At 38.8% G+C, this 24,197-nt stretch overlaps 1 protein-coding gene and 1 long non-coding RNA gene across 3 annotated transcripts in view; both read right to left on the bottom strand.

Annotated features, from left to right (window-relative positions):
• The window catches only part of LOC120522462, a 30,095-nt gene extending 15,160 nt beyond the window's left edge, over positions 1–14,935 (bottom strand). For both annotated transcript variants that reach the window (XR_005632389.1, XR_005632390.1), the window contains exons 1-2: positions 14,859–14,935; positions 7,873–8,157 (exon numbers count right to left, since the gene is read on the bottom strand). This is a non-coding gene — a long non-coding RNA (uncharacterized LOC120522462). The remainder of the gene's footprint in view (positions 1–7,872; positions 8,158–14,858) is intronic.
• The window catches only part of LOC120522463, an 80,119-nt gene continuing 70,715 nt past the window's right edge, over positions 14,794–24,197 (bottom strand). The window contains exons 5-6 of the mRNA XM_039743395.1: positions 14,932–15,124; positions 14,794–14,802 (exon numbers count right to left, since the gene is read on the bottom strand). Coding sequence (XP_039599329.1) covers positions 14,794–14,802; positions 14,932–15,124 — 202 coding nt within the window. The remainder of the gene's footprint in view (positions 14,803–14,931; positions 15,125–24,197) is intronic.

Here is a 24,197-nt window from a genome sequence, read left to right as displayed (position 1 = left end):
GTTTCATTTTAGAAATTAAAGTTAAGACTTCCTGCTCAGTTACAGGATTAAAATTATTAAAGTGCTGAATGCAATGTGCAGGGTCTGCTAAGCTAGTATTTGGTTTGTACTGTGATGCTGAGATCTGGGATCTTATATTTTTAATTTTCTCATTGAAGAAGTTCATAAAGTCTGTACTGCTAATATCTGTTGGTATTTTGCACTGTTGATCTGAATTGCCATTTGTTAATTTAGCCACTGTTCTAAACAGTACCCTAGGATTTTTATTATTGCTATCTATTAATGTAGAATAGTATTCTGAGCGAGCTTTAAAGAGAGCTTTTACATTTTTAACAATCTCTGTCCATGCAATTTGAAAGACAAGTAGCTTTGTTGTTCTCCATCTGCTCCAGTTTTTGACACTCTAATTTAAGAGCTCAAGTGTTTTCATTAAACCAAGGAGACTTTCTATGTGCTTTGATCACTTTTGTTTTAAGGGGAGCCACTGTGTGCAGGAGAAGGGTCTAGCTGCAGTCCAATACCTATGACTTCAGACACAGAATGCCCCTGATGTCAGTTTCAATACGTCCATCATTGTTTTTGTTGGAGCTTCGAAGGAATGGTGGACTTTGAATAAATCTTTCTGAAAGCTTTTCAAGGAAAGAAGAAGACAGAGTTTAAGTTAGAAATCAAGATGGCAGTGAGTTTGTAAAGTTTTACTAATATTAGATAATATCATACTTTACTGCTAGAGTCTGAATTATACCAGATTGTAATAAAGATGTTAGCTGAATAAACTTTCAGGTGCCGTGTAATACTAAGCACTCTTAGAAAGTATTAAACAACAAGCAGGTCTGTTTATTATTACAGGGCTGTTTGGAATCAATTCTGAATTCTGAATAGTAAATTGCTGAATAGATTCAGCTCTCAATTCTTTTATAATAACTTCTATTATATGTAATTGTTCGTTGAATTGAACATAGCCAAGTGTAACGGATCATAATGAAATATCAGTGACCGCGATGGAGTACTTATAATTGCGCTGTCCTGTAATTGTCCTGTATATCAAATATATGATAGTTAATCAGAAGTACAACCTATCACTAACCTGGTATTTCAGATACCAAAATATATTTCAGAAAGAAGGTGAAGAGAGATTGAGCCAATAGCAAGAGATTTTCAACTGAAAAGTGGTAAAAGTGCACCAGTTTCTAAAATAAGCACATTTAATAGTTGATATACTATTTTTATCAAGTATAGTAATGTTACTAGTCAAAAGTTTGAATACACTTAGGTCACTTTCATGATCTTTTTCATAGTTCTATATATATATATTTACAGCACAAGTAACAACAAAGGTCAAGTGTTAAAGCAATATTCAATTACCTCCTGTTTAAGAAAGTTCAAATTAGACTCTAGACAACATTACCTACAATTGACAGGCAACATATATTTTGATAAATGTTTAAAAGCATCATTGGCTGGATCTTTTATTAGTTTGTTCTGATTAAAAGAAATAGCCTGCCATTTTGTATTCATAGAATTTATTGCAATATCCAGATTTACATTTCTTAGGTGTCTTCTCTTATTTCAGAAAGCCAGCATTTCAAGCTTTTTAAGGGCAGAACAGTTTTAGAATTTGTCAGCCTACAGTATTTCTGAATTTTGTTTTTCTTCCAGCCTAAGACAACCATCTTCATTTTCGACACGTGAAGAAGGACATTCTGTGTTCCACGGATAGTGCTTCCTAATTCTCAGTTTAAAGGTTCTGACAATCATTTGGTATTTTAGAACTCCACAAGAAGACTTTGACCAACAGATCACAATGCAGGTCTCCAGTGAGTTGTGTCTATCTTCAGCCCTGTGTCGTGTCAATGGCATTATGGGGCAGGGAATAGTGGTCTTAAACTTGGGGTTGTGTGCTCTAACTGATTTATTAAATGACAATTATTTCTGCTTCCAGTAATTCCAGACAAGATAGGGAAGAACAAGGACCTTCCTCTCTGCTCTTTCTTTTCCATTACTGAAGTATATACTGCCTTTCTCTCCTTTTCTCACTCACTCAGACGTTTCTCAAGGGCTTGATATTGTATATCCTTAACCAATATGTGATAATGTAAAATATATTTTGTAAAAGGACAATGTGGTATGAGACTATTGAATTGGAATACAGTAGAAAGTCAAGTGTTTTCACCTATAAATACCTAAACTTTTATATAAAATGCATGTATTTTTGAAAATGTACAATGAATAGTATCCAATTTAGTTTACTGTTCTTAAAAGTTAGGTGATGAATGGATTCATAGGTTGCTTTGTGGAGTTTCACTTTTTCACTGTTTTCCTTGATCTTCAAAGATCAGTTTCCTCTGTGGCATTAGGTAGAATGAACTGAATGTGCAGGTCAGCATATTTATGGTTGCGTGTAGTTGTTAGCAAATTGTAATGTATTCAAATTATTGAAATGCTACAAAATTGATTTGCAGAAATTCATAATATTTAATTATCTGTACTGCATAGCTTTATCAGGTACTGTGTGTAGTGAAATGATTCTTATGGCTCAAACACAGCAAATGCCTTAAAGGTAAGGACTCTCTTTTTCCTTTCGATATCATTCAGTCATCAATCAGTCTAGAATGCAGTGCTCGTTTGCTTGAGATAAACTCTTTAAATTATGTATCACTTTTTACATGTAGCATTTCTATTGCAATATGTTTAGGTGAGTGTTTTAGTAGTTTTAAAGAATACTTCCTACATTGGGAACAATGAAATGACCTATGATTTGAAATGATGAATTTGGCCTTCACAAATGACTACATTGTGGTAATTGGACTCTCTTTATCTTTCAGGTACTCACTTCAGTACAATTCCTGTAGATGTACACATTGTCATATTGTCTTACAGCAATGTATTAGTAAATAAAATGGATGCTTTTCTGACGTCAGAGCACTTAGTCCTTTGAATTATTTGTGCCCTTTCTGAATGCTTTCTAACTAGACACGATGCTCCCTTGAAGATGAACTGCTACGGTTGTGCACTGGAGTTTCTTTTTCTTTTTACTCCACCTCATGAAAACACAGGGAGTACTATAGAGGCAAAAGCCAGAGAAATCAATCGAGCTAAGCATTCCTATGACATGCTGTGGTCATATTGGTGGGTTTATTTCCTAAGCCAATTTGACTGTACTTTGAGTAAAAGTGGACTTAATGTCTTGATATTCCTAATAAAATACTTCACTAGGAGAACTTCTTGCCCATTCTGCAGCGGTGGGGATGGTATAGCAGGCTGCTTGCTGCTTGTGCTTATCGACACATTTACAAGACAAAGACGCTGATGGAGAGGTGCTAAGGGATTTAAGGTGGGACGGATTTATGAGTTTTTCGTAGGCTTTGGTAATTCACACAAGCTTGGTCTGCAAAAGAAATAAATCTTACTGTACTTCTTTATATGCCCTGCTTTGTGCCCAAGTAAATACAAAATATTGTCAATATTACAATTACCCCAGTTGTTAATCAATCACTCAGAAACATGGAACACTTCAAGGCAGAGGAGCTTTTATCTGTTGCACCTCTACATGACAATCAATTAGGGACTTGTATGTAGATAATGTCTTTATATCTTATGGAACAATTATGCTTCTAATTTAATTTGCCATCAACACAATTTTTCCCACTATTTTCAAATTAGACATTTTGGTAAAAGAAATCTCCCCACTATTCCTCACCTCCCACCTACAGGTAAAATTCCGTTACAAGATCTTTACAATGAAATTTTCATTACAACGTATTTTTATGATCCCGAAAGTTTTCCCATATGACACAAGTCTATAGAAATCTTGTTACTATGAAGCACATTCAACAGATACTTTCATTACAACAAAAGTGCCAAAAGACCTTGAAATGCCTGAATGAATCATCCACAGAGCAGTTAATTCTGTGGTCACAGCTCAGTTGTGCAACTTGATCCCCAAACAGAAACACTGTAAAAAAGTTTCTTTCTTCAAACTTTTTGTACTTTTTGCCATTTTTGTTTTAGGTGGTTTTCAGTGACACCTTTTGCTTATTGCTCGTCAAAATCTGAAAAACATTCATTGGAATTTAACTCATTGCCACCCACTTATAGAAATGAGAAAAAAAACTTTACATTTTGCAGCCCTCGATTGCGGCAAATAGAAAAAGATGTGGCCAGTGAATTCAGAATTTCGCCATCGACACCGACAACTTTCTTGAAAGACCGAGCAAAAAAAGAAAAATCTTGGGTTGCAAATGTATGCAAACTACTGCATTTGAAGACATCGATAAAGCCGTTTTTATGTGGTTCAGTGATACTCGTTCAAGAAACATTGCTATTAATGCGGCACTCATTCAAGAAAATGTGAGGTTTCTAAACTCTCTTGGGACCTCCCCCAACTGGACAACACGCCGAAGAGCATCCCGAAGTGCAATCACCACGTCTGTGGAAGACTGTTTATCCATTGCCAGGGCAACAGAAGGCTCACAACTCTGCTGTGGCTCTTCACCAAAGCAAACAGAAAAGATCTCAATGGGTGATGCATGGAACATTGTAAATGCATGGAACAGGATTACTTGGCCACTAACCTGGCCACAATCCTGCCTGACTGCTGTGTCTGTGTATAGGAGAGTGGCAGATCATGTTACAATAAATAACCGTGCTGTTCCTGTTACAAGCTGCATAAAGCTGGCTTTGCTAAAGTACTGAGACTCCGCCTCATGTATTGGGATGTACGACCCTGATCTTTTAGGATTTGCTTCTGTGGTGCTTCATTGCACTGCTGTGAGCCTACTGTTTCCCGGCAACGGACAAACAATCTTCCACAGATGCAGCAATCGTGCTTGGGACGCACTTCAGCATGACGTTCCCGTTTGGTGGGGAGTTGGAGGGATCCCAAAGAGTTTAGAAACTTAACAATATGAAGAAGAAGAAAAGGATGATCTGGCTTCTGATTGATAACTGTGCTGCCCACGATAGGCTTTCACATTTAGATAAAGTTCGCACTGAAATCCTCCCACGCAATTGCACAGCAGTGCTTCAGCCATTGGATTTGGGCATCGTTCGCACCCAGAAAGTGTATTATCAAGGAAATGCTGAGAAAAATTCTCATCAGCATAACTTGTAAACAGGAGTAGATTAAAATTAACAAGAAAGAACCTATTGAAATGATTGCAAGTGCTTGGACATAAGTTAAAGAAAGCACTATAGAGACAAATACAGAATCTCACTGTAAAATTTTCATTACAACGAAAAAATATTTAGTTCCCTGACAGTTTGTTGTAACGGCATTTTACTTGTATTTCTATTCCAGAATTACTGGTCAAATTTGAAGACTCAGACAGCATCTCAAAAATATATGAAAACAAATTAAATTCTTTCCCTGTCAAAGATCCTAGGGTATGGTGGGAAAAGGACTTTTCAATCATTCAACTTAATATCTTTCATTGATGACATTTACCTCATTTAAAATTGTCCCAAACGTATCCAGGGCAAGATTCAACCAGCAAGCTTTGCCATCAAGCTCCAGCCTCATTGGCCACGTGTTTTGGAAATACACCAAATTAAAGTCAATTTGGAAAAATCTTTGAATGCCTATCAGACAGCCTTGGGGTCATAATCACTCCAAACACATTAACATCTGTGTTTGGTGGACTCTAAGTGGGCTTAAAGTGAAGAACACCAAATTGCTTGCAAATGACAACACAACACGACAAGGACATAGACTTATATTGTTCAACTTAAAGAATATAACAGCATGTTGTGTCATTCTGAGATTATTCTACACTTATGGGGTGTATTGATAAAGGGATGAGGAGAAGAGGAGTCTGGTGTAAAAGTTTGTTTCTTGGTGTAAAGAGAATTGTCTGCATCTTAACATCAGGGAAACCAAGGAACTGCTTATTGATTTTCACAGCACCAAAGAGCCTCTGAATCAACAAACTAATTAAAAGGGCTAGCACAATTATAAGATGCACTCTGGAACCCCTGGAGTTCGTAATAAAGGAGAGAATTTTAAAAATGTATTTTATTGAATTTATTAAAATCAAATAACACTCCATACATGAGTTCTTGATATTTTTAGTTTATAATTTAAAAACGGAATAAGAATCTGAAAATGTAACAACATCACATTAAAGTTAGATAAATTCTGAAAAGAGTGATACCAAACATATATATGTAGGTTTTAAAATAAACCCAATTTAAAGCATGACATAAAAGCGTCACATAAAATTGTTGCACAAAATCATTGCACTTTAAGGCTTAGGATTTTATATATTGTCACGCTTGAGTCACAGATTTGCACAGAAACACAAGAGATTGTAGAGACATATGTCTCTTTCAAAAGTAAAAAGAAATCCATGTGAAAACAGAGGTGACAGTTCCAGCTCTCAATTAAAAGATGCAAAACATCTTCCTCATGATGCCTTCCTCAGGGTGCGCGTCAGGAGCAGATCCACCAAAAGGAGCAGAGGATGTCTGGAGAAGGAGAGAGAGACAAACCAAAGAGCCAGAAAGGACAGCTGCTGTTCATGCTTTTAAGTATGTGAAGCCCTGTGCGAGAAGCATATCACGCAACAGAGCAACAGCACAGGTCCAGCAAGTGAAGGAAGCAAAGAGGAGGTAAATTGTATTTAATCCCATTGTATCAGCGTTAAAGAAGGGGTTTTGGAGGAGTGTCCGTGTCTTCTAGGGGTGCATTCAGCCCCTGTTCACAATAAAAAGTAGTTATTTACTTACACTCGATTACATGGTAACTAAATTGTAATATTTTATTTTTGCAACAAGTGCTATATAAATGTAAAAATTATTGTTATTATTATTATTATTATTAAACGTAGCTGGTTATTTGTGAAAGTCTAACATTGGTTCAACCACAACAGTGTTAATGTAGACTTTCGCCAATTTCTGAACAACGTTCATTAACACTAGAATTACCAAAGCCTACGAAAAACTCGTAAATCAATGCCAAGTTAAATCCTTCGCACCTCTCTGTCTGCGTCTTTTTCTTGTAACTCTGTCAATAAGCAGTAAGCAGCCTACTATCACATCCCCACCGCTGCACAGATTTCTCAGCTCAAGTCTGTTTACCTGCATGTCAGTTGCTTAGAGTTGTAGAGTAAATACTATATCATTATTTGGAACACATGCATTTCATGTGTGTTCCGTGTCTTCAACAGTCTATGTAAACACATCATTAAAACAGAAGCGTTTTCATGTTTTAGTAATAATTGACAAAATGTAGACATGAAGTGTATAATGTGTGAAGCCTGAAGTCCAAATATCAAAAAAACACTTTCACAAAAGTAAATATATAACAGATCATGTGCACTTCTATTCAAGAATATAACTGCAGAAAAAGAACCCATGTTAGATTCGACATTGACATCCCTTTGATACGACCGCTTGATGGCACAACCGTAAGAACTGTTGACTGGTAATCAAACCTTCACGGGTTCGACCTTCATTTTGAGAAGTGAGCTGCTCTTATTCTTACTATTTTAAAATAAAACATACATTTGATTTGAGTCTGTAATTTTGAGTCAACATTTTGTCAGTTATTATTAAAACATGAAAAACATTTCTGTTTTAACGATGTGTTTACACAGATTGTTGTAGACACGGAACACACATGGAGGATGGATTTGTATTAGTTGAATAATTTAGAGTTGTAATTTTATCACAGAAAAAGTGAAGAAATGTCATTCTTTAGTAAAAGAGGTGATTGGGCCAGATGCAGGTTGAAGCAATTTATTAACCACAGAGAACAAAACCCTTGGGTTACCATGGGCAATCTCCTTAATCCCTTTATATCTACGACTGCTTCAGAGATGTCCATCCTTATTTTAGTCTACCTAACGTTTATTGATCAGCAAGGAAACTTACCTTTCAGTCTCCAAAAGACTTCTGAACATGAATAACCGAAGTTGTTGTAAAGCCTCTTTGTGCTGTGGAACTGTGACTTTGTCCTGACGATATCGTCTCAGAAAGCGGAAATCATTGAAGTCACTTTTATAAATCCTCTCGATGTTTGTCAAGGGCACCTTGCTTGGAAAGGGTGCAAATAAAGAGATGAGGTGAGGAAGGCTGCTGTGTCCTTTCACTCGTACATACTGCTGAAATAAGTGATACATGGCCCAAAATCTTCCTTCATTAAAACCATCTTGAAAACTAGAGGAAAGAAAAACAACAATTAATTTTATGTTACATTTTCAGGCACAAAGGGCAGTCTAAAACACCTTACTATAAGTAAAAGAAAAAGTATAATTACAAATAGAAAATAAGAAAATAACACAAATATAGAAATAAATTAAAAGTAAGAAGGAAAAATCCTAACAGAATTACACTTATCGTGTCTGGTCTATGGCGGCTTGTCATCCTGGCCTATACCCCAGGCTGCCAAATGGAGCTCTCCCAGCAGCATGGAGGTGCCCCGGATACCAGCAGGGAATTATGGACTATGGAGTTTTCCCTACAAACCTGCTGGATACCCCAGGGCCCAACAGAGGACACTGTAGGGAGGCCCAGAGAGTCGTTTCTGCCATATAACCCAGAAGTGCATCTTAGTCACAGCGATAGGATAGAGGATGTACTTCCGGGAGAAGAAAAGGACTTTTATCTGACCCGGAAGTGATAAGAAATCATGGACTGAAGGATGTGAAACACTTCCAGGTTAGGGTCTATAAAAGGATTGTGGGAAAGCCCAGGCGTTGAGCTGAGCTGGGTGGAAGGGTGGCAACGCATCTGGGAGTGGTGGATTGGATTATTGTATTGGTGTATTTAATGAGTATTGTGGAGAGGAGGGTGCTTTGTGCACTGCTGTTTATTAATAAAGTCAACTTTTGGACTTTTATATGGTGTCGCGTCTTGGACAAGGCTCCAAGGGATGCGATAGCGCCACCTGTCTGTCACAGTGGCGTAGTCGGCATCAAAAGGAGTCTCCGGAGAAGAACGATCATCACGAGGTGCGTGGCGGGGATTTAATGGACAATCCATTTAAAATAACTCACTTTGTCCCGTGCATGTACCTCAGAGAAGACCATCTGGAGGCTCTGCGGGAGGCAGGAGATGTTCCGAAGACGTTGGTGTGCTCCTGTGTGAGCAGACGAGCACGAAAGGAGACGTCCGCATGTCAGCAGCCGACGAGGGATACGTGAACACACCCAGTGCATTGTGGGAAGGAGAAGGTCCACATCCCGTTGCTTCCAACTTTGCCTGCAAGAAGACGGACTCGGACATTCCGAAGGGGAAGGGGGAGGCGAACGAAGCACCGCTCACCTCGCAAGAAGGTAAGGAGGGTCGGAAATGGCTGATCGGTCTGTCGACAAATTAATAAAGACAGACCGCAGTCCGCCGAAAAAAGGCAACCCGGTCCTCAGACACAAAGAACTCCAATTCCCAGAAGCCTCCGCGAGACCCGTCAGAGCACGTGCCGACAGCGGACGGGCTCATTGGCTCCGGCAGGCATGTAAGGAAAACGAGGAAGTGAACCTGCCTCTGACCAAATTAAATAACTCTTTAACTTGCAGGATCTCGAAAACTGATCAAGCTCGTGCGAGATATTTTGCAGATGCTGACGGCAATAAGGAAGATCGTCGGAGATTTGGGAGAGATGGCGAAGTGTCCATAAAGGAGGTAAACGAGTACCTCGTGAATCAGGACGGAGACTCCCATATTATACAATGCGGTGATACAGGTAAGCGAGACCCATATTGTACATAACAGAGGGATGCAGTGTGATATTGGCCCGCATTTAATAAGTAGCAGGTGCCAAGTCACTGCGAGCCCTACAAGGACTGTGAAACAATGGCAGACCAGTGGGGGAAGGGCCGATCGAACCAGAGCAGCTGGATGGTACTGTCTTTTGGAGTGATTCGGTCCTGAAGACACCGCCCATGTTATAAATAAATATAAAGGGGTGCAGACAGGAAAGGGGCTCTCTTTTACTCATAGACAGACCCAAACTGTGGACAAGCCCAGATTAAACAGGAGATCCGTAAAATAAAACGGGGTCTCCTGACAAAATGGAAAAGGGCTATAAAAGCACAAGGGCAGCCGGTGAATCCTCCTTAGCAGAGAAAAGGGCGGAGCTAGAAGTGCCGAGGTGCTTTCAGTCTCGCAGAGGGATGCAACTGGGGGACAGCGGCTGTGCTACGAATGCCGCAGGCAGACCTGGATGACAAAGCTTTCTTAGGGGACAGGGGTGCAAAGACCTGATTTTTATACTGTTCCTCCTAGGTTTTCACGGGAGTGGCAAAGACATCGCCAAGGCTCGACCGATGGATCCTCCTGGAGGAAGATGTCCTCATGGGGCTGTTCGCTCCAAACCATGGTTTTCACTGGGGTAGAGTACTGTGGTCTATGGCGGCTTGTCATCCCGGCCCATACCCCCAGGCCGCCAGATGGAGCTCTCCTGCAGCATGGAGGTGCCCCAGATACCAGCAGGGAATCAAGGACTATGGAGTTTTCCCTACAAACTTGCTAGACAGCCAGGGGCCAACTGAGGACGCTGCAGGGAGGCCCAGAGAGTCGTTTGTGCCCTATAACCCGGAAGTGCGTTTTAGTCACAGCAACAGGAGAGAGGACGTACTTCGGGTGAAGAAAAGGACTTTTATCTGACCGGAAGTGATAAGGAATCATGGACTGAAGGATGCGAAACACTTCCGGGTCAGGGACTATAAAGGATTGTGGGAAAGACAGACATTGAGCTGAGCTGGGTGGAAGGGTGGCAACGATCGGGAAGTGGTGGATTGGATTATTGTATTGGTAAATTTAATGAGTATTGTGGAGAGGAGGAGGGTGCTTTGTGTTCTACTGTTAATTAATAAAGTCAACTTTTGGACTTCTATATGGTGTCTGGCGTCTTGGACAGGGGTTCAAGGAGCGATAGCGCCCCATCTGTCACACGTGATTACTTAAAATAAATTTTGGTGTTTCTCACCATCCTACTCATCTGGAGCCTCAAGAACAATGCCGTGCGTAGAATTCACACTAAAACATGGCGACGGACAAAGTGAAAATGTGCGTACACACAAAAAATCAAGATGCATTAATCTGTGCGTACACCAACTTCCATGTTCTTCTGCTATATAAATCCTGGTCAGCGTGAAAGTAACACATGTGCACTGCGCCTGCTGCCACTCCCCAACTCCTCCCAGAATTACACCTCTTTGAATATGCAAATCAATATAAATAGCCCTTAAGCTCAGCCTTCTCTGGCAAAGGCAAAAGCACGAGATAAAATAGAAGAATTTCAGTGAATACCAAGTGGAGACAAGGAAAGGAAGTTGATCAAGTGACATAGAGTGTCGGAGAAACTTAGTCGCACAGTGCCCGAAATAAAAAGAATTTGTCAGAAATCAAAGTCACAGTGAAAAGGTGAGTCGTAGCCCACCATCTGAGTGTCATATGAAAGCTTATTAGGGTAGAGAGAAAAGAAAATAGGCACACAGTGAGTAAAAAGCACAAAATGTCAACTTTAATCTCAAAATTTCCACTTTAATCATGTAGTTTATTTTGTCATTAAATTAGAACATCATAAACTTCATCTTAAAATCATTTAATTTATTAGTTTCTCAAATACCATCGTAACTAAAAGTAGCACGTTAAATCTTTTGTTTTGTTTGTGTTCTTCTATGTGCTCTATGTGTGTGAATCACTACTTGCTTCTTAAACCAGCTTTCTCTTCCTCTGACAGGAGACAGAATCCATTATATTCGTGATATTACAGCTTTCTGAATAATTAAAATACTGAGATGTATACCTGATATCATTTTCATGATGATAGGAGTTAAATCAAGATGCTAGGTGCGCCGTGTGCGACCTTCGATGAAATAATTTATTGCAGCAGTACTGTCTCTTTCAAATGTACTAACCCCAATTCCTGTCCTTCCTTATCTTTCTCCAAGTACCCATTCGCCACACAATCAGCTCTGTAATAGACGTTAAGCCATCTGTAAGCTTAGAACGCAGATTCTTCAAAACTTTTAAGGAACATTGAAATATCTTCGTAGTATAAGTGTAATTATTCTATCCATCTATCCTTCCAGTGTTGCCAGCCACAGCAAGAATAAAGCGCAAGGCAGGAACAATCCGTGAACGGGCACCAGCTCATCACTAGCGATGCGACTCGTGTCCTCACATGTTTAATTATTAACAATATAGATTATTATAATGATATTAACATTTTATCTGTAAAATGCAGTAAATATTTTGCTGCATTTCATTTTAATAATGATATCGTCATCATATATAAATACGCGCTTTATAAAGTGGCACAGGTTGTGTATTATAAGTGTAGTGCAAGTTTACAGTGGGGTGATTGTACTAATAAGTACAAACAGTTCTACAAGGAGCACTTGATGGACTGATTGAGTGCATTTATAGTTCTTGGGATGAAACTGTCTCTGAACCACGAGGTCTGTACAGGAAAGGCTCTGAAGCGTTTGTCATATGTGAGCATTTCAAATAGACAGCATGGCTGAGGCAGCGTGTGCTTGATGCTGTATCCTGATAATTCTCTTTCTGATCAGGTGCTGTAGAGCTGTGATTCTCTACTCAGATACAGTGATATAAATACTCTGAGTGGTGCACTGAGAGTAACAATGCTAAAGCAGTTATGGTATTTGGAATTGTTTGGCCATTCTGTGCACCATTATATGGTTCCGGGTTGATTACAATCAGATGCCTTAAACTAATAAACTTTATGTGGTTAATTTCAGTGTATTGATAAAGCCGCTTCAGGGATTTGGATCTAAAAATAAAGGAAACCACACTGGAACAGTAGCACTGCTTTGGACGCTGAGTGCCGCCAGTTTTCAAAACCGAGTGGAGAACTTGCGTGCGCAAGGATTGAGCTGGCATGGGAATGTGCGGGCTTTACGCCCAGTTTAGGTTTTATACATCGCGATTTGAGTGTGGAAACAGGAGTACTCAACATTTTGTGCATATGCACCATTTATACATGAAGCCCCTGGATCTTGTCTTTCACACGGCTGACTCCACAAAAACTTAAGGGTTGTCAAGTACTGGACTGGTCTGTGTAAGAAATTTAAACTGGGGGCAGGGGCTCAAATACTCATGACAGTTCACATAACAATGGAAATAACAATCATGACAGTTCAAATAAATGGAGGAGCAGGAGCTATGTGGACAACAGAAGTACCAGCTGGAACGAGAAAACACCTGGACCCATATTTATCAAGTGCTTTGAGTAGTAAAGCAGTCTTAATTTGTTCAAAAATCTTACAATAATACAAGTTTAGTCCTCCTCATAGGAGAGAAACAGCATTTCATTTGTTTTCGTAATTTAGTAAAGTACTCCTAAATTCATTAGAATTTAGAAGAGCTCATGACCTATATTAATTCACTACGACCTACTAGAAGATGGCATTCCAGCAGAGATTGGCACAAACACACTCTGGGAAAGGCTGAACAACAATAAAGTAAAGTTAATAAAAGATATTGATTTAAAAAGACAATAATATTCATAAAAATCTTACATGTAAGGTGACTGCTCCATCTATGCAGAGAAGCTATGAGCTGTCAGCCAAAATGATAGTGTTAACATTACGTTAGTGTGGTAACATTACGTGTATGATGCAGCTTTGTGATACTAATGATTTGGGTATATGTCAAAACCAACCATTTCTCTAAGCTGGTGCCAAGGTTTAACTCATGTGCTAATATGCAGATTTATACATTTTCCTCCCACTACACATTAGGTAAGGGTAAGGCAAGCTGCATTCATGCCACTACCACACACGTAGAGATCATTGCCCAAGTGTAGTTTAGCATACATATGTGAATCACAAGCGATACCACAGTATCAACACATAGAGGTGATCATGGATGCAAACTGTACTATAGTAGCCAGCACACTACCCTATAAGTAAGTGGACCTGGATGGGAAATTGACAGTAAATGTCTTCATTCCCTCAATCCCAAGAACATTCTCATTACATTTTACAAGCTTAGAAAGGTTCAAAAGGAGATGGAGACTCCTGGGGCACTGGATGAATAAAAAACAGCAGAAGATACATAGCGATCACTAAGAGGGATACAGCACACAACTCTGGAAGATGATTGGAAACACTGAAAGTCTGAACTTGACTTACAGCCATGGCAATTCAGTAACTGTGATGTTACGAAGAGCTTCTTGTGGCAATAACAGTGGGAAGGTGAAACAACTGAAAGCACAGCTGTGGATCATCTATCTGTCCATTTTCTAAAACCATTAAATCTGGAGAAGGGAAGCTGGAGCTTGTCACAGAGTGGCACGAACAATGCTTGGAGCATTCATGGTTAAATAAGTATGGCTAATTTTGGGTTTAACTCTCATTCAGTGTGTGTGTGTTTCTGTCTTTCCTACTTGAGGCTTGTTACTGTATCATTCTTTATGTTGCTGTAAATTGGAAACAAATATGTGCAGCTTAGAGTAATATCCTACCTTATTTTGCCTTCTTCAAATTTTATTTGTATTATTATTATTGTTGTTGATGTTATTATCATTGTTGAGTCTGTATCAGAAAACTATAAGATGTCACTGTAAGATTCATTTTGTCACTTGTGATGGCATGAAGTCACAATATAATTCATTCTCAAACGTGTACTCTCACTTTTAGCTGGGACTGGGTGTAGTACACTTTGTAAATGCTTCTCATGTCCTCCTCCTCTAAAGCAGCACAAATTCTTATGGCTGATAAATATGGGCACCAGTAATAGCTGAAAGGAATGCATGACACATAATGATCACAAGGCTGCCAGTCTCACCACTAATGTGTCAGAATGAGATGATAAAACTGAGATCTAATGAGTCTATAAAAAGAGACAGGAGAGCACAGAGACCACCATAAACATATCAGGTTGTTTACCGTATTGAAGATATCATATCCAGGCAGTCTGACAAGAAGTGAATAAATCTTTCATTAATTTCATTTGTGCCACCGCGTCCACTATGATGTTAACTTTACTTGAGGAGCATTTTATAAAGTTACTCATGGTCTTTAGTATCTCCTCTGTCCAGTCTGGGTTCATGTGGACTTTACTATTGCTCAGCCTCATTGATTCAGTGAAGTCCTCCTGGTTTCCACAGTCCACAATACATTTAAAATACCAACTGTATGTTATCCGATTCTCTCTGTAAGGATATAAAGACATTGCACACATTCAGTCATTTTCCATCTAAATAACATTTCTGTGAAAACATCAGCACAGATCACACTCAGCTATTGTAGTTTCCTTCTATAAAAGCATAACATCAGTGAGCTTAAAATATTTTATTTTATAAAGAGCACATCTTCAACACCAAATACAAAATTATTAATATATTGAATTAAACCTGTAAACTATGACATGTTTATAAATAATGTCATGGAAAAGTAATCTTTTTCTATTTATTTATGTATTTGTTTGTTTATTGGTTGATTGATTGATTTTTATATTTGTAAAAAGTTTATAATGGAAAATTACAGAGGATATGTGAAATTCAGGTGCTACATTGACAAACTCCCAGAAAGATTCATAATGGCACTTCTTACAAGAGAAAGTCAGTGAAACTCTGGCACCCTTTTAACAAACAGCTTGAGAATTTTACTACAGGAACAGCCACTAGATGTGTTGTCATTTGTCACTGAAAGACAATGATTAATCTGAGCGAGTGTAGATGAAGGACCAACTGAGTGCCAGCCCTAATCTAGAATAAATACAGAGGGGCAGGGCATTTGGTAGTAACCAAAACATTAATAATGGAATCACTCCAATCAGCTTCGGAAAATGCTAGGGCATACACCGTAGACGACATGGAGAGATTTCACCTTGTGGGAAGTGTGATAGCGCTACCAGGCCAAGCGTGGACCTGGTTAATGGAGTTAGTCCAGAAGACACAGAAGAAGAAGACTGAGTAAATGAAAGAAAGGAAGAGTGGGGACACTGAATGTTGGGACAATGACTGGGAAAGGATCAGAGTTGAAAGATTTCATGGAAAGGTGGAAAGTAGGAGTGTTGTGTGTGCAGGAAATGAAATGGAGTGCAAATAAGGCAAAAGTGCTGGGAGGAGCCTTTAAGTTGTTGAGTCTGTGACTTAGAGAAGTGGTGAACGGAAAAGCCAAATAGAGTCTATAATGTGAGGAAGATCTGATTTTAAAGAGAACTGTAAGGTCAAAAATGGGGAAAGTGTGACAGTTCAGCTTAAAGTGCTGGTTAGGGACTGGGACATCAGACTCAATAAGAAAATAAAACCAGAGCAACCAGCACCAAGAATAAAGTGGTGGAGATTAAAAGAGGAAGAGCTTAAGAAGAGGTTTGGGAAGAAAGTTTGAGATGGAGTGCAGTCTTTCAGAGTGTTGGGGAATGGTGGGAGAAGAGCAAAGATGTATTAACAGTAGGTAAAGAGGTGTTAGGTGGGACAATAGAAAGGAGCCCACCTGGGGACAAGGAGACATGGTGATGGAACACAGAGGTGCAGGATGTGATAAATGGTGAGAAGGGGACAAAACGACATGGAGGGAGGGAGGAAGACAAAGAAATGTGTAGGCAGACAAACTAAGTGGCAAAGAGGGCAGTGACAAGAGCCAAGAGAAACACAAATATGTGGGCAATAGAATGATGGGAATGGAAGTACAGAGGATGACAAAGCAAGGAAGACCAAAATAGAAGTGAATGGATAAAGTAAAAGAAGATCTGAAGGGAAAGGGTTTGACTGGGGGTGAGATATAGGACTGAGCTGTATGGAGAAGGTTGATCAAGCACATCAAACACAAATAAAATTGTGAAAAGATGATGTGGAAGAACAAGATTTGTGACTTAATGAAATATTCTTTCTATACACTTAAAACTTAAGCTAAGGACACTAACAGCCACTGGAAAGACCATTGGCCATGGGTGTTTAGAATACACTACCTCTGGCAGTCAGTTTCAAGATGATCTGGTGCACAAACAAATAAAAAGTTGTCTTGTCATCCAATGCACATTATCTAATCTCTTTCTGGGACCCTGTACGGACTACAAAAGAGCACATTAAAGAGAACCTACAAACACTGTCTGTTAGATCGTCAAGTCATCCAGGGTCACTATCTGGTTCTTTGCTGAAAAACATTAGCAGGGGTTAAATCCTGCATTGACTATACATATCTGCACACAATTACAAATAAAACAAATATCAACTTCTTCTTATCGCATCTTTAGTTTATTAAGTTACAGATTCCTCTACTAAATTAGAGATTTGTTTTGTGTATTATCTCATCTTCTTTAAGAAAGTTGAAGAATGGAAAACAGCATTTAATACAGCTAATAGGCATTATGAATATAGAATGATGCCCTATAGTATAACCAAGTACTTGAGGATTATTATGAGCACAAAGAAATCAGAAGATGACTAAACAACTAAGAGATGTTCTCAGGAAAGCAGAGGGTCAAGAGTGGAAAGGCAAACCAGAACTAAGTAACTAAATGTGGAAAAAATCAAGAGAAACCGAAAGTCAGAATCAGCAGGGGTCATAACCAAAATACAAAGTCCAACAACTAGGGTCTGCTTAGAACTGAAGATTTCTACTGCCAACAGATTTAAATGTTGTTGTAGCCACAAAAGGATAAAGAACTTTGAGATCACATCAGCATTTAAAATGTTAAATCTGATGATTTCAACAGCAGGTGTTGTAAATAAAAAAAAATGAAATAGTAAAGAAAAATAAATTTGTTGCTGCAAATCCTAAAGTGAAAGCAACATCAGAGAAGAAATTACTACATAAAATTTAAAAACAATCTTTAAAGAAAAATGTATAAGCATATACTTCAATACTACTACATTGGGAATTTATGTCATGAGTGTATGTCAATATCATCTTTTACTGTCATAAATTACATTTTATGTATTATTTTGCAGACTTGTATTTTCTTTAACAAATTATTCTTACTTTTGTTAGAATTATGTTTGCAATTCTGACATGTTGGACCTTGCAATTTCATTTTCATTACAGCATAACATTAATTAATTGACATGTATTTTTGTCTAATATCTGACTGTGACTGTGTTTTGTCACTAGGAATGATTTTTGCTGTCATGTGTAGTCGTTGCTACAATGTTGTGATGCCATCCAGGCTCTTGGATTCCATAGTTCGTTTGGTGAGTGTTCTGAAAGCATCAAGGATTTTTAGTTTGGATGTTTTGCTTGTTACTTTTTCCTTTAAGCTTTGGTGTACTTGTTGTTTGATCTTATGATTTTGAGTTTTGACCTGTTACACCATTGGCCGACAGATAGTGCACCTCAAATAAAATGAATTGAGAAGTTCCCAATATATGGTACTTAAAATTAGAGAAATGTGAATTCCATAATGTTAAAAACTACACACATTTGATGTTATTTTTCAGACTTTATTTTAATTTCCGTATTTGTTTTTTTAAAGTTTTAAACTGTTCTGTAATTTTATTTTTACATTTAGAAGTTTTATTTCATTTGTTTCTGTGTCACATTAAAATATTACAATAATTTAGAAGAAAACAGGCCATTAAGCATAACAAAGCTCGCCAGTCTTAATTCTTCCAAATAACATCAAGTTGAGTTTTGAAGATTCATAAAGTCCACCTGTTTATCACCCAATTAGTCACTTATGCCAATATTCTATTGTTCTCTGTGTTAAGAAAATTGAAAATTGAGGATGTCGAGGTGATTAAACACATGACCATAATATAATATAGTTATCAGCATTCTGGAAAAGTGCAGATGCAAAAACTGTTTAACTTTGGTAGAGAAAACTTTGAGGAAATGCAGAGGATAGACTGGAATAATCATTTTAATGTGGAGACAGTCAAGGAGCAGTGGAACAGATTTAAAAATGTTTACATGTAATACAGGACAATCATTTTGAAATTTAGAATTAATAGGAAATGTAAAAAGAAACTAATAAGGCATATAAAACTAATAACTCCAAAGTAAACTGTAGGGCATATATATGAACATGAGGGCAACTTTAAAATCAGGGAGTCTAAAAGACAGTTAGAGAGGAATATAGCAGATAAGGAAAAGACGACCCTAAGAGATTCTTTCAGTATTTTAGTAGTAAAAGAACAGTCAAGGAGGAGGTGAAGTGCATCAGAAATAGTAAAGAGGAATTAAAAGATACAGACAGTGAAATAGCGGATGCCCTAAACTTACATTTTTCTGAGGTGTTCACAAGTGAGCAAGTGGATAACCTCAGAGCAGTAACAGGGACTACTAAGGAGGTACTGAGGGATTTGGAAATTGTAGAGGGAGAAGTGCTGCTCAGATTAAATAAGATGAGATCAAACAAATAATCAGGACCAGATAATATTTATCCTCGTGTTCTTAAGAAGGCTAGTGAGTACAGATATAAACCCTTGACACATATTTTTAGGACGCCACTGCACACTGGAGAGATTCCAAATGACTGGAAAATGACAAATATCATCCCATTATATAAAAAGGGTGACAGGGCAGATCAGAGCAACTATAGGCCAGTAAGCTTAACATGATCACAGGAAAATTAATGGAAGGAATTATTAAGGAGAAGATTGAGCAACACATGGCAAGGACAGGAGTTATTAGGAACAGTCAGCATGGGGTCAGAAGAGGGAGGTCGTGTTTTACTAACATGTTGGAATTTTATGAGGAGGCAACAAAAGGATACGATCAAAGTGGAGCTTATGATATTATTTATCTGGACTTTCAGAAAGCATTTGATAAGGTGCCACATGAGAGGTTGGGCATCAAGTTAAAAGAAGTGGGAGTTCAGGGTGATGTTTTTGATTCCTCTCCAACTGTCTTTTAGCCTCCTGAAATCCTTCTTAATTGTTGCCCTCATGTTCTCATACGCTCTATGATTCACTTTGCACTCATTAGTCTTACTTATATGCCTTATAAAGCAGTTTTTTCCTTTGCAACTTCTTTTTTAAATCTTTATTAATCCACCGTGGAGTTTTTTTAGTTTCCTATTAATTCCAAATGTAGGTATGTATCTGTCCTGCATTACATGTAAAACATTTTTAAACCTGTTCCACTGCTCCTCGACTGTCTCCACATTTAAAAGCTTATCCCAGTCTATCCTACTTAGACTTTGTCGCATCTGCTCAAAATTAGCCCTACTAAAGTTCAACTTAACAATTTTAGTCTTTGCATCTGTACTCTTACAAAATACTGAGAATTGTATTACATTATGGTCACTTGACCCTAGTGGTTCAATCACCTCTACACCCTCAATTCTATCCTGATTATTATAGAATACTAAATCCAGACAGGCTTCACCCTTGTTGGTGCTTTAACATGCTGTGTTAAAAAACAGTCGCTGATTACTTCTAAAAACTCCTGCTCTTGTGCTCCTCCATCTGCAAGGTTATCCCAGTTAATATTTGGATAATTAAAGTCCCCATGACTATAATATCCCCTGTAAACTTGCCTTTTGATATTAATGTCTGAATTGGGTGGTCTATAACACACTCCTAAAATAAGACCTCTTTCCCTAATATTTTCCAGGTGAAGCCACATGTCCTCACTAAGATGGGGCTCATCATCCAACTGAAGATGACTTACATTTAAATCCTGTTTGGCATAAACAGCAACCCCACCTCCTTTTCTGTTCTGTCTATCCTTCCTAAAAAATGTGTATCCCTCTATGTTACACTCATCCCCATCTTTGTTATTTAGCCAGGTTTCCGTTATTGCTATAATATCATAATTCTGCTCTGCTACATACAACTCCAACTCACTTACCTTATTTTTGATACTTCTAGCATTAAGGCAAGCTATTTTTAATGTGTTAATCCTTCTACATTTATGTTTGCTTAGAATTTACATTACTATGCATTTTTATTTCTACACCATTGTTTGTTCTTCCATGTATAGATCTAAATCTGGCCTGTCCTAAACTCCCTGCCCCCAATCCTCGACTAGCCTACACATACGCCTCCCCAATACATTGGTGCCCCTCCAGTTCAGATGTAACCCGTCACGGTGGAACAGGTCCCATCTGTTCCAAAAGGAGTCCCAATGCCCCATAAACCTATACCCTTCTACCCTGCACCAAGATTTGAGCCACGCGTTAAGCCTTCTAATCTCCTCAATCTTACCTGGACTGGCGCGGCAGAGGCAGAACTTCGGAGAAGACTACCTTGTCAGTTCTGCTCCTCAGCTTGGCACCTAACTCTTTGAATTTGGATCGCAGAACTGACAGACTACCCTTATGTATGTCATTTGTTCCAACATGGACAATGACAACTGGATCCACCCCGCTCTGGCCAAGAGCCTATCCACCCTTCCAGGAGGTCCCCCACCTGTGCTCCCAGAAGGCAACACACCGTGTGAGACTCTCTTTCTGGAGCACACCTGTGCTTCAATCCCCCTAATGAGTGAGTCCCCAACTATCACTACCTCTCTCTTTCCTAGGACTGATTTTGAGGTGGCCCGTTGGGGCTCCTCATCCCTGCCTACCACCTTAGAATTATCAGAGTCACCATTCAGCTCCGCAGGACATGATAACGTTTGACACTTCTAATTCTGGGGTTGATGCCCCGACAGTGTGCACCCTTTACCTTACGCCTTGTGACCATGACCCACCTATTCCTACCTGTCTGGTCTGGAATCTCCTCCCGCGCCACCTTGGGGTGCACACTATCTCTAAAGGACACCTGGGCCAAGTCGCCAATTCTCTATTACAACGCAGATCAGCCAACTCTCGCTCCAATTCAGCGACCCTGCGCTTGAGTAAAAGCAGTTGTCCCTGCTACATCGGTAAGGTGTGACGCGAGTTCAAATCCTAATTGGGACTCACGTATGTTAAAATAAGTACTTTGTATTAAACAGTTATGTAGTACTTGTCTGTAAGTTAACAAATATATTTTGGAGACATTACTAACAATTTATATGATGTACTTTTATTCCTTGGTGTGGAATCATGTCCACCTAGAATCTGTAACAAATCGATGAGCATATTTTGGCGTAAGGTAGCACGTATTATAACAATCCAGAATCTATTCTAGCCCATGTCGATCATATCACAGAGGCTAAGAAACGCTTCACTAAAGCTGACGTGGTCATTACACCAGAATATGCAAGACTCTCCTCATTAAACGCTTTTACTATTCAGTGATTCCCAGATCTGTAGCTGATTTGTATTATTGATTTCCAAAAGCAATGTCAGTAAAAGCGTGTGCTGCATAACTAATCACAACTGTCTTTAAAACAGAATCAGCGCATCAACAGTGTCTTCTGCAATTTAACTAAAGCCTTGGGATTTCTGCATTAATGAGACAAAAAGTTGTAAAGAAACTTTGCGAATTCATCCAGAGGTGAACGTAAAGATCACTCAAGTACTGACAAGAAGGAGCAGCTGGATAAGCACATCTGGAGCCAAACTTTCAAAAAGCACCTGAACTGTCAGCAACATCCTTTCCTTGTGAATGCATCTTATCAAAGGCTGCGGTGCGGGTAAATAAGTAATCTTCGAACTGCAGAACAACAGAGTAAATTATTGATGTAAATTGAATTATTGAAAGACTAAGCTTTTGTCGCTTCTGTATTCTTAAAGCATCTTCAGTCCCACAGTCTCCCGCAGTCAATGTCACATTTAACGCTCTCTGCTCCTTTACCTGTCTTGTTACTGTGAAATAGAAAAATACAGATACGAAGTATGAGATTGGAAAATAGGAATTAATGATCAGAACTGAAGTGCGTGCTAAGCAAAATGTACATTCTAATTAGTCAATCAATCTGTGTATGTAACAAAAGCCACACAGGCCTTGTTTTGCCTATAAGTGCAAGTGCAACTTCCTGTTTTTCCTAACGGACAAAAACCACAAGTGACCAACTGATGAACTTTAAAACCAACTGATGAACTTTAAAAATGTTGATCCAAGCAAATTGTTGTAAAGATGTAATGTCTCAAAATTCTTGTGCAACTAAAGTCATAAGACAAAGCTTTGCCCTATAAAAGATTTAGGACACCGACTTCGGGGCAGATGAAGAGCAGGTGTCCTAGGACTGTGCTTCTCTGTCATTCTTACCTTGCCTGGTGTGTATTAATAAAAGATTTTTACTAACTTTAATTATAACTCTCTGTCTTCAGTCACAAGAAACGACACTAGAGAAAAAGTGTCCACATTACCCAAAGCATCAACACTGAGTTTCATTCAAGGCTTTACCGTCCTTCCTTTCAAAGACATAAAATCGACACACATTTCCTCTACATACGTGTCCAATAATAATAGTAAACTGGCAAGAACAAGAAAAAGCACAAGATGGGAATATTTATGACAAGAGCCTGGGCACCAGGGCAAGGATGTTCCTTGTCACCCATTACGTGAGCTCGTCTGCTTCCCCTCAGTTACACTGGCACACGTTACACTGAGGGCAATGCAATGGAGAATACAGACAATGTACACCTTCAGAAATGGAGTAAATCGACTGTATAAGTAGAACATTTCCATAATAAGGCTTTGTGGGTTCGGGTCCCACGTCCACCTATTGTGAATTGCTACCCAAAAAGTCTGTTTTTTCATTTAACAGCAAATTCTACCGTGGACCGAGAGCGAGCAAGGCGAGTTAATAAAGTGGGTTTGGATTGCCAAAACTGGCCTAGTTGCACACAACCCTAGTAAAGATATATCAAATGTAAATGGCCACTTTTTTTTGGTTTTTATTTGGGCTTATACAATTTCTTGTATTGGGAATTTGTTAGTTTTCACAAACCCTTGATCAGAGCGCAGGGTCAGCCATTGTACAGCGCTGGAGCAATCACAGGTTAAGGGCCTTGCTCAAGGGCCCAGCAGAGTAGGATCTCTTTTGGCAGTGACGGGATTTGAACCGAGAATGTTTGGGATACCAGCGCAGATCCTTAGCAGAGCCACCACTCCGCCCTTTATAACAAAAAAAATTATTTGAGTGACGATTTCAACTGTTATTGTAGTTGTTGATGTCGGATTTAGTGGTTTAAATTTTTAAATATTAAATTAATCAGGTGGAATGTGTTCTTACGTTGAGTGTTGGGGCTACACGGTAAATGTGTTAGTAACTGGGATTGCACCTCTACTGGAAGATTGCTTAGAACGATACAGACTGGACAGCTGTCATATTTTTTGAAATGTTCTATTATTGTACTGTGCTGTGACTAAGACAACTTATTACTGATCGCCTATCTGGACCTTGAAGATGTGTTCACGAGGGAGGGATGCTGCTGTTAAAGGCAAATGCTTTTTCAACAGCAGG

The sequence above is a fragment of the Polypterus senegalus genome, unplaced genomic scaffold (genome assembly GCF_016835505.1).
Source record: "Polypterus senegalus isolate Bchr_013 unplaced genomic scaffold, ASM1683550v1 scaffold_4960, whole genome shotgun sequence".
NCBI lineage: Eukaryota > Metazoa > Chordata > Cladistia > Polypteriformes > Polypteridae > Polypterus > Polypterus senegalus.
The sequence above is the reverse complement of the archived record's forward strand: the minus strand, read 5'-3'. Positions and strand labels throughout refer to the sequence as shown.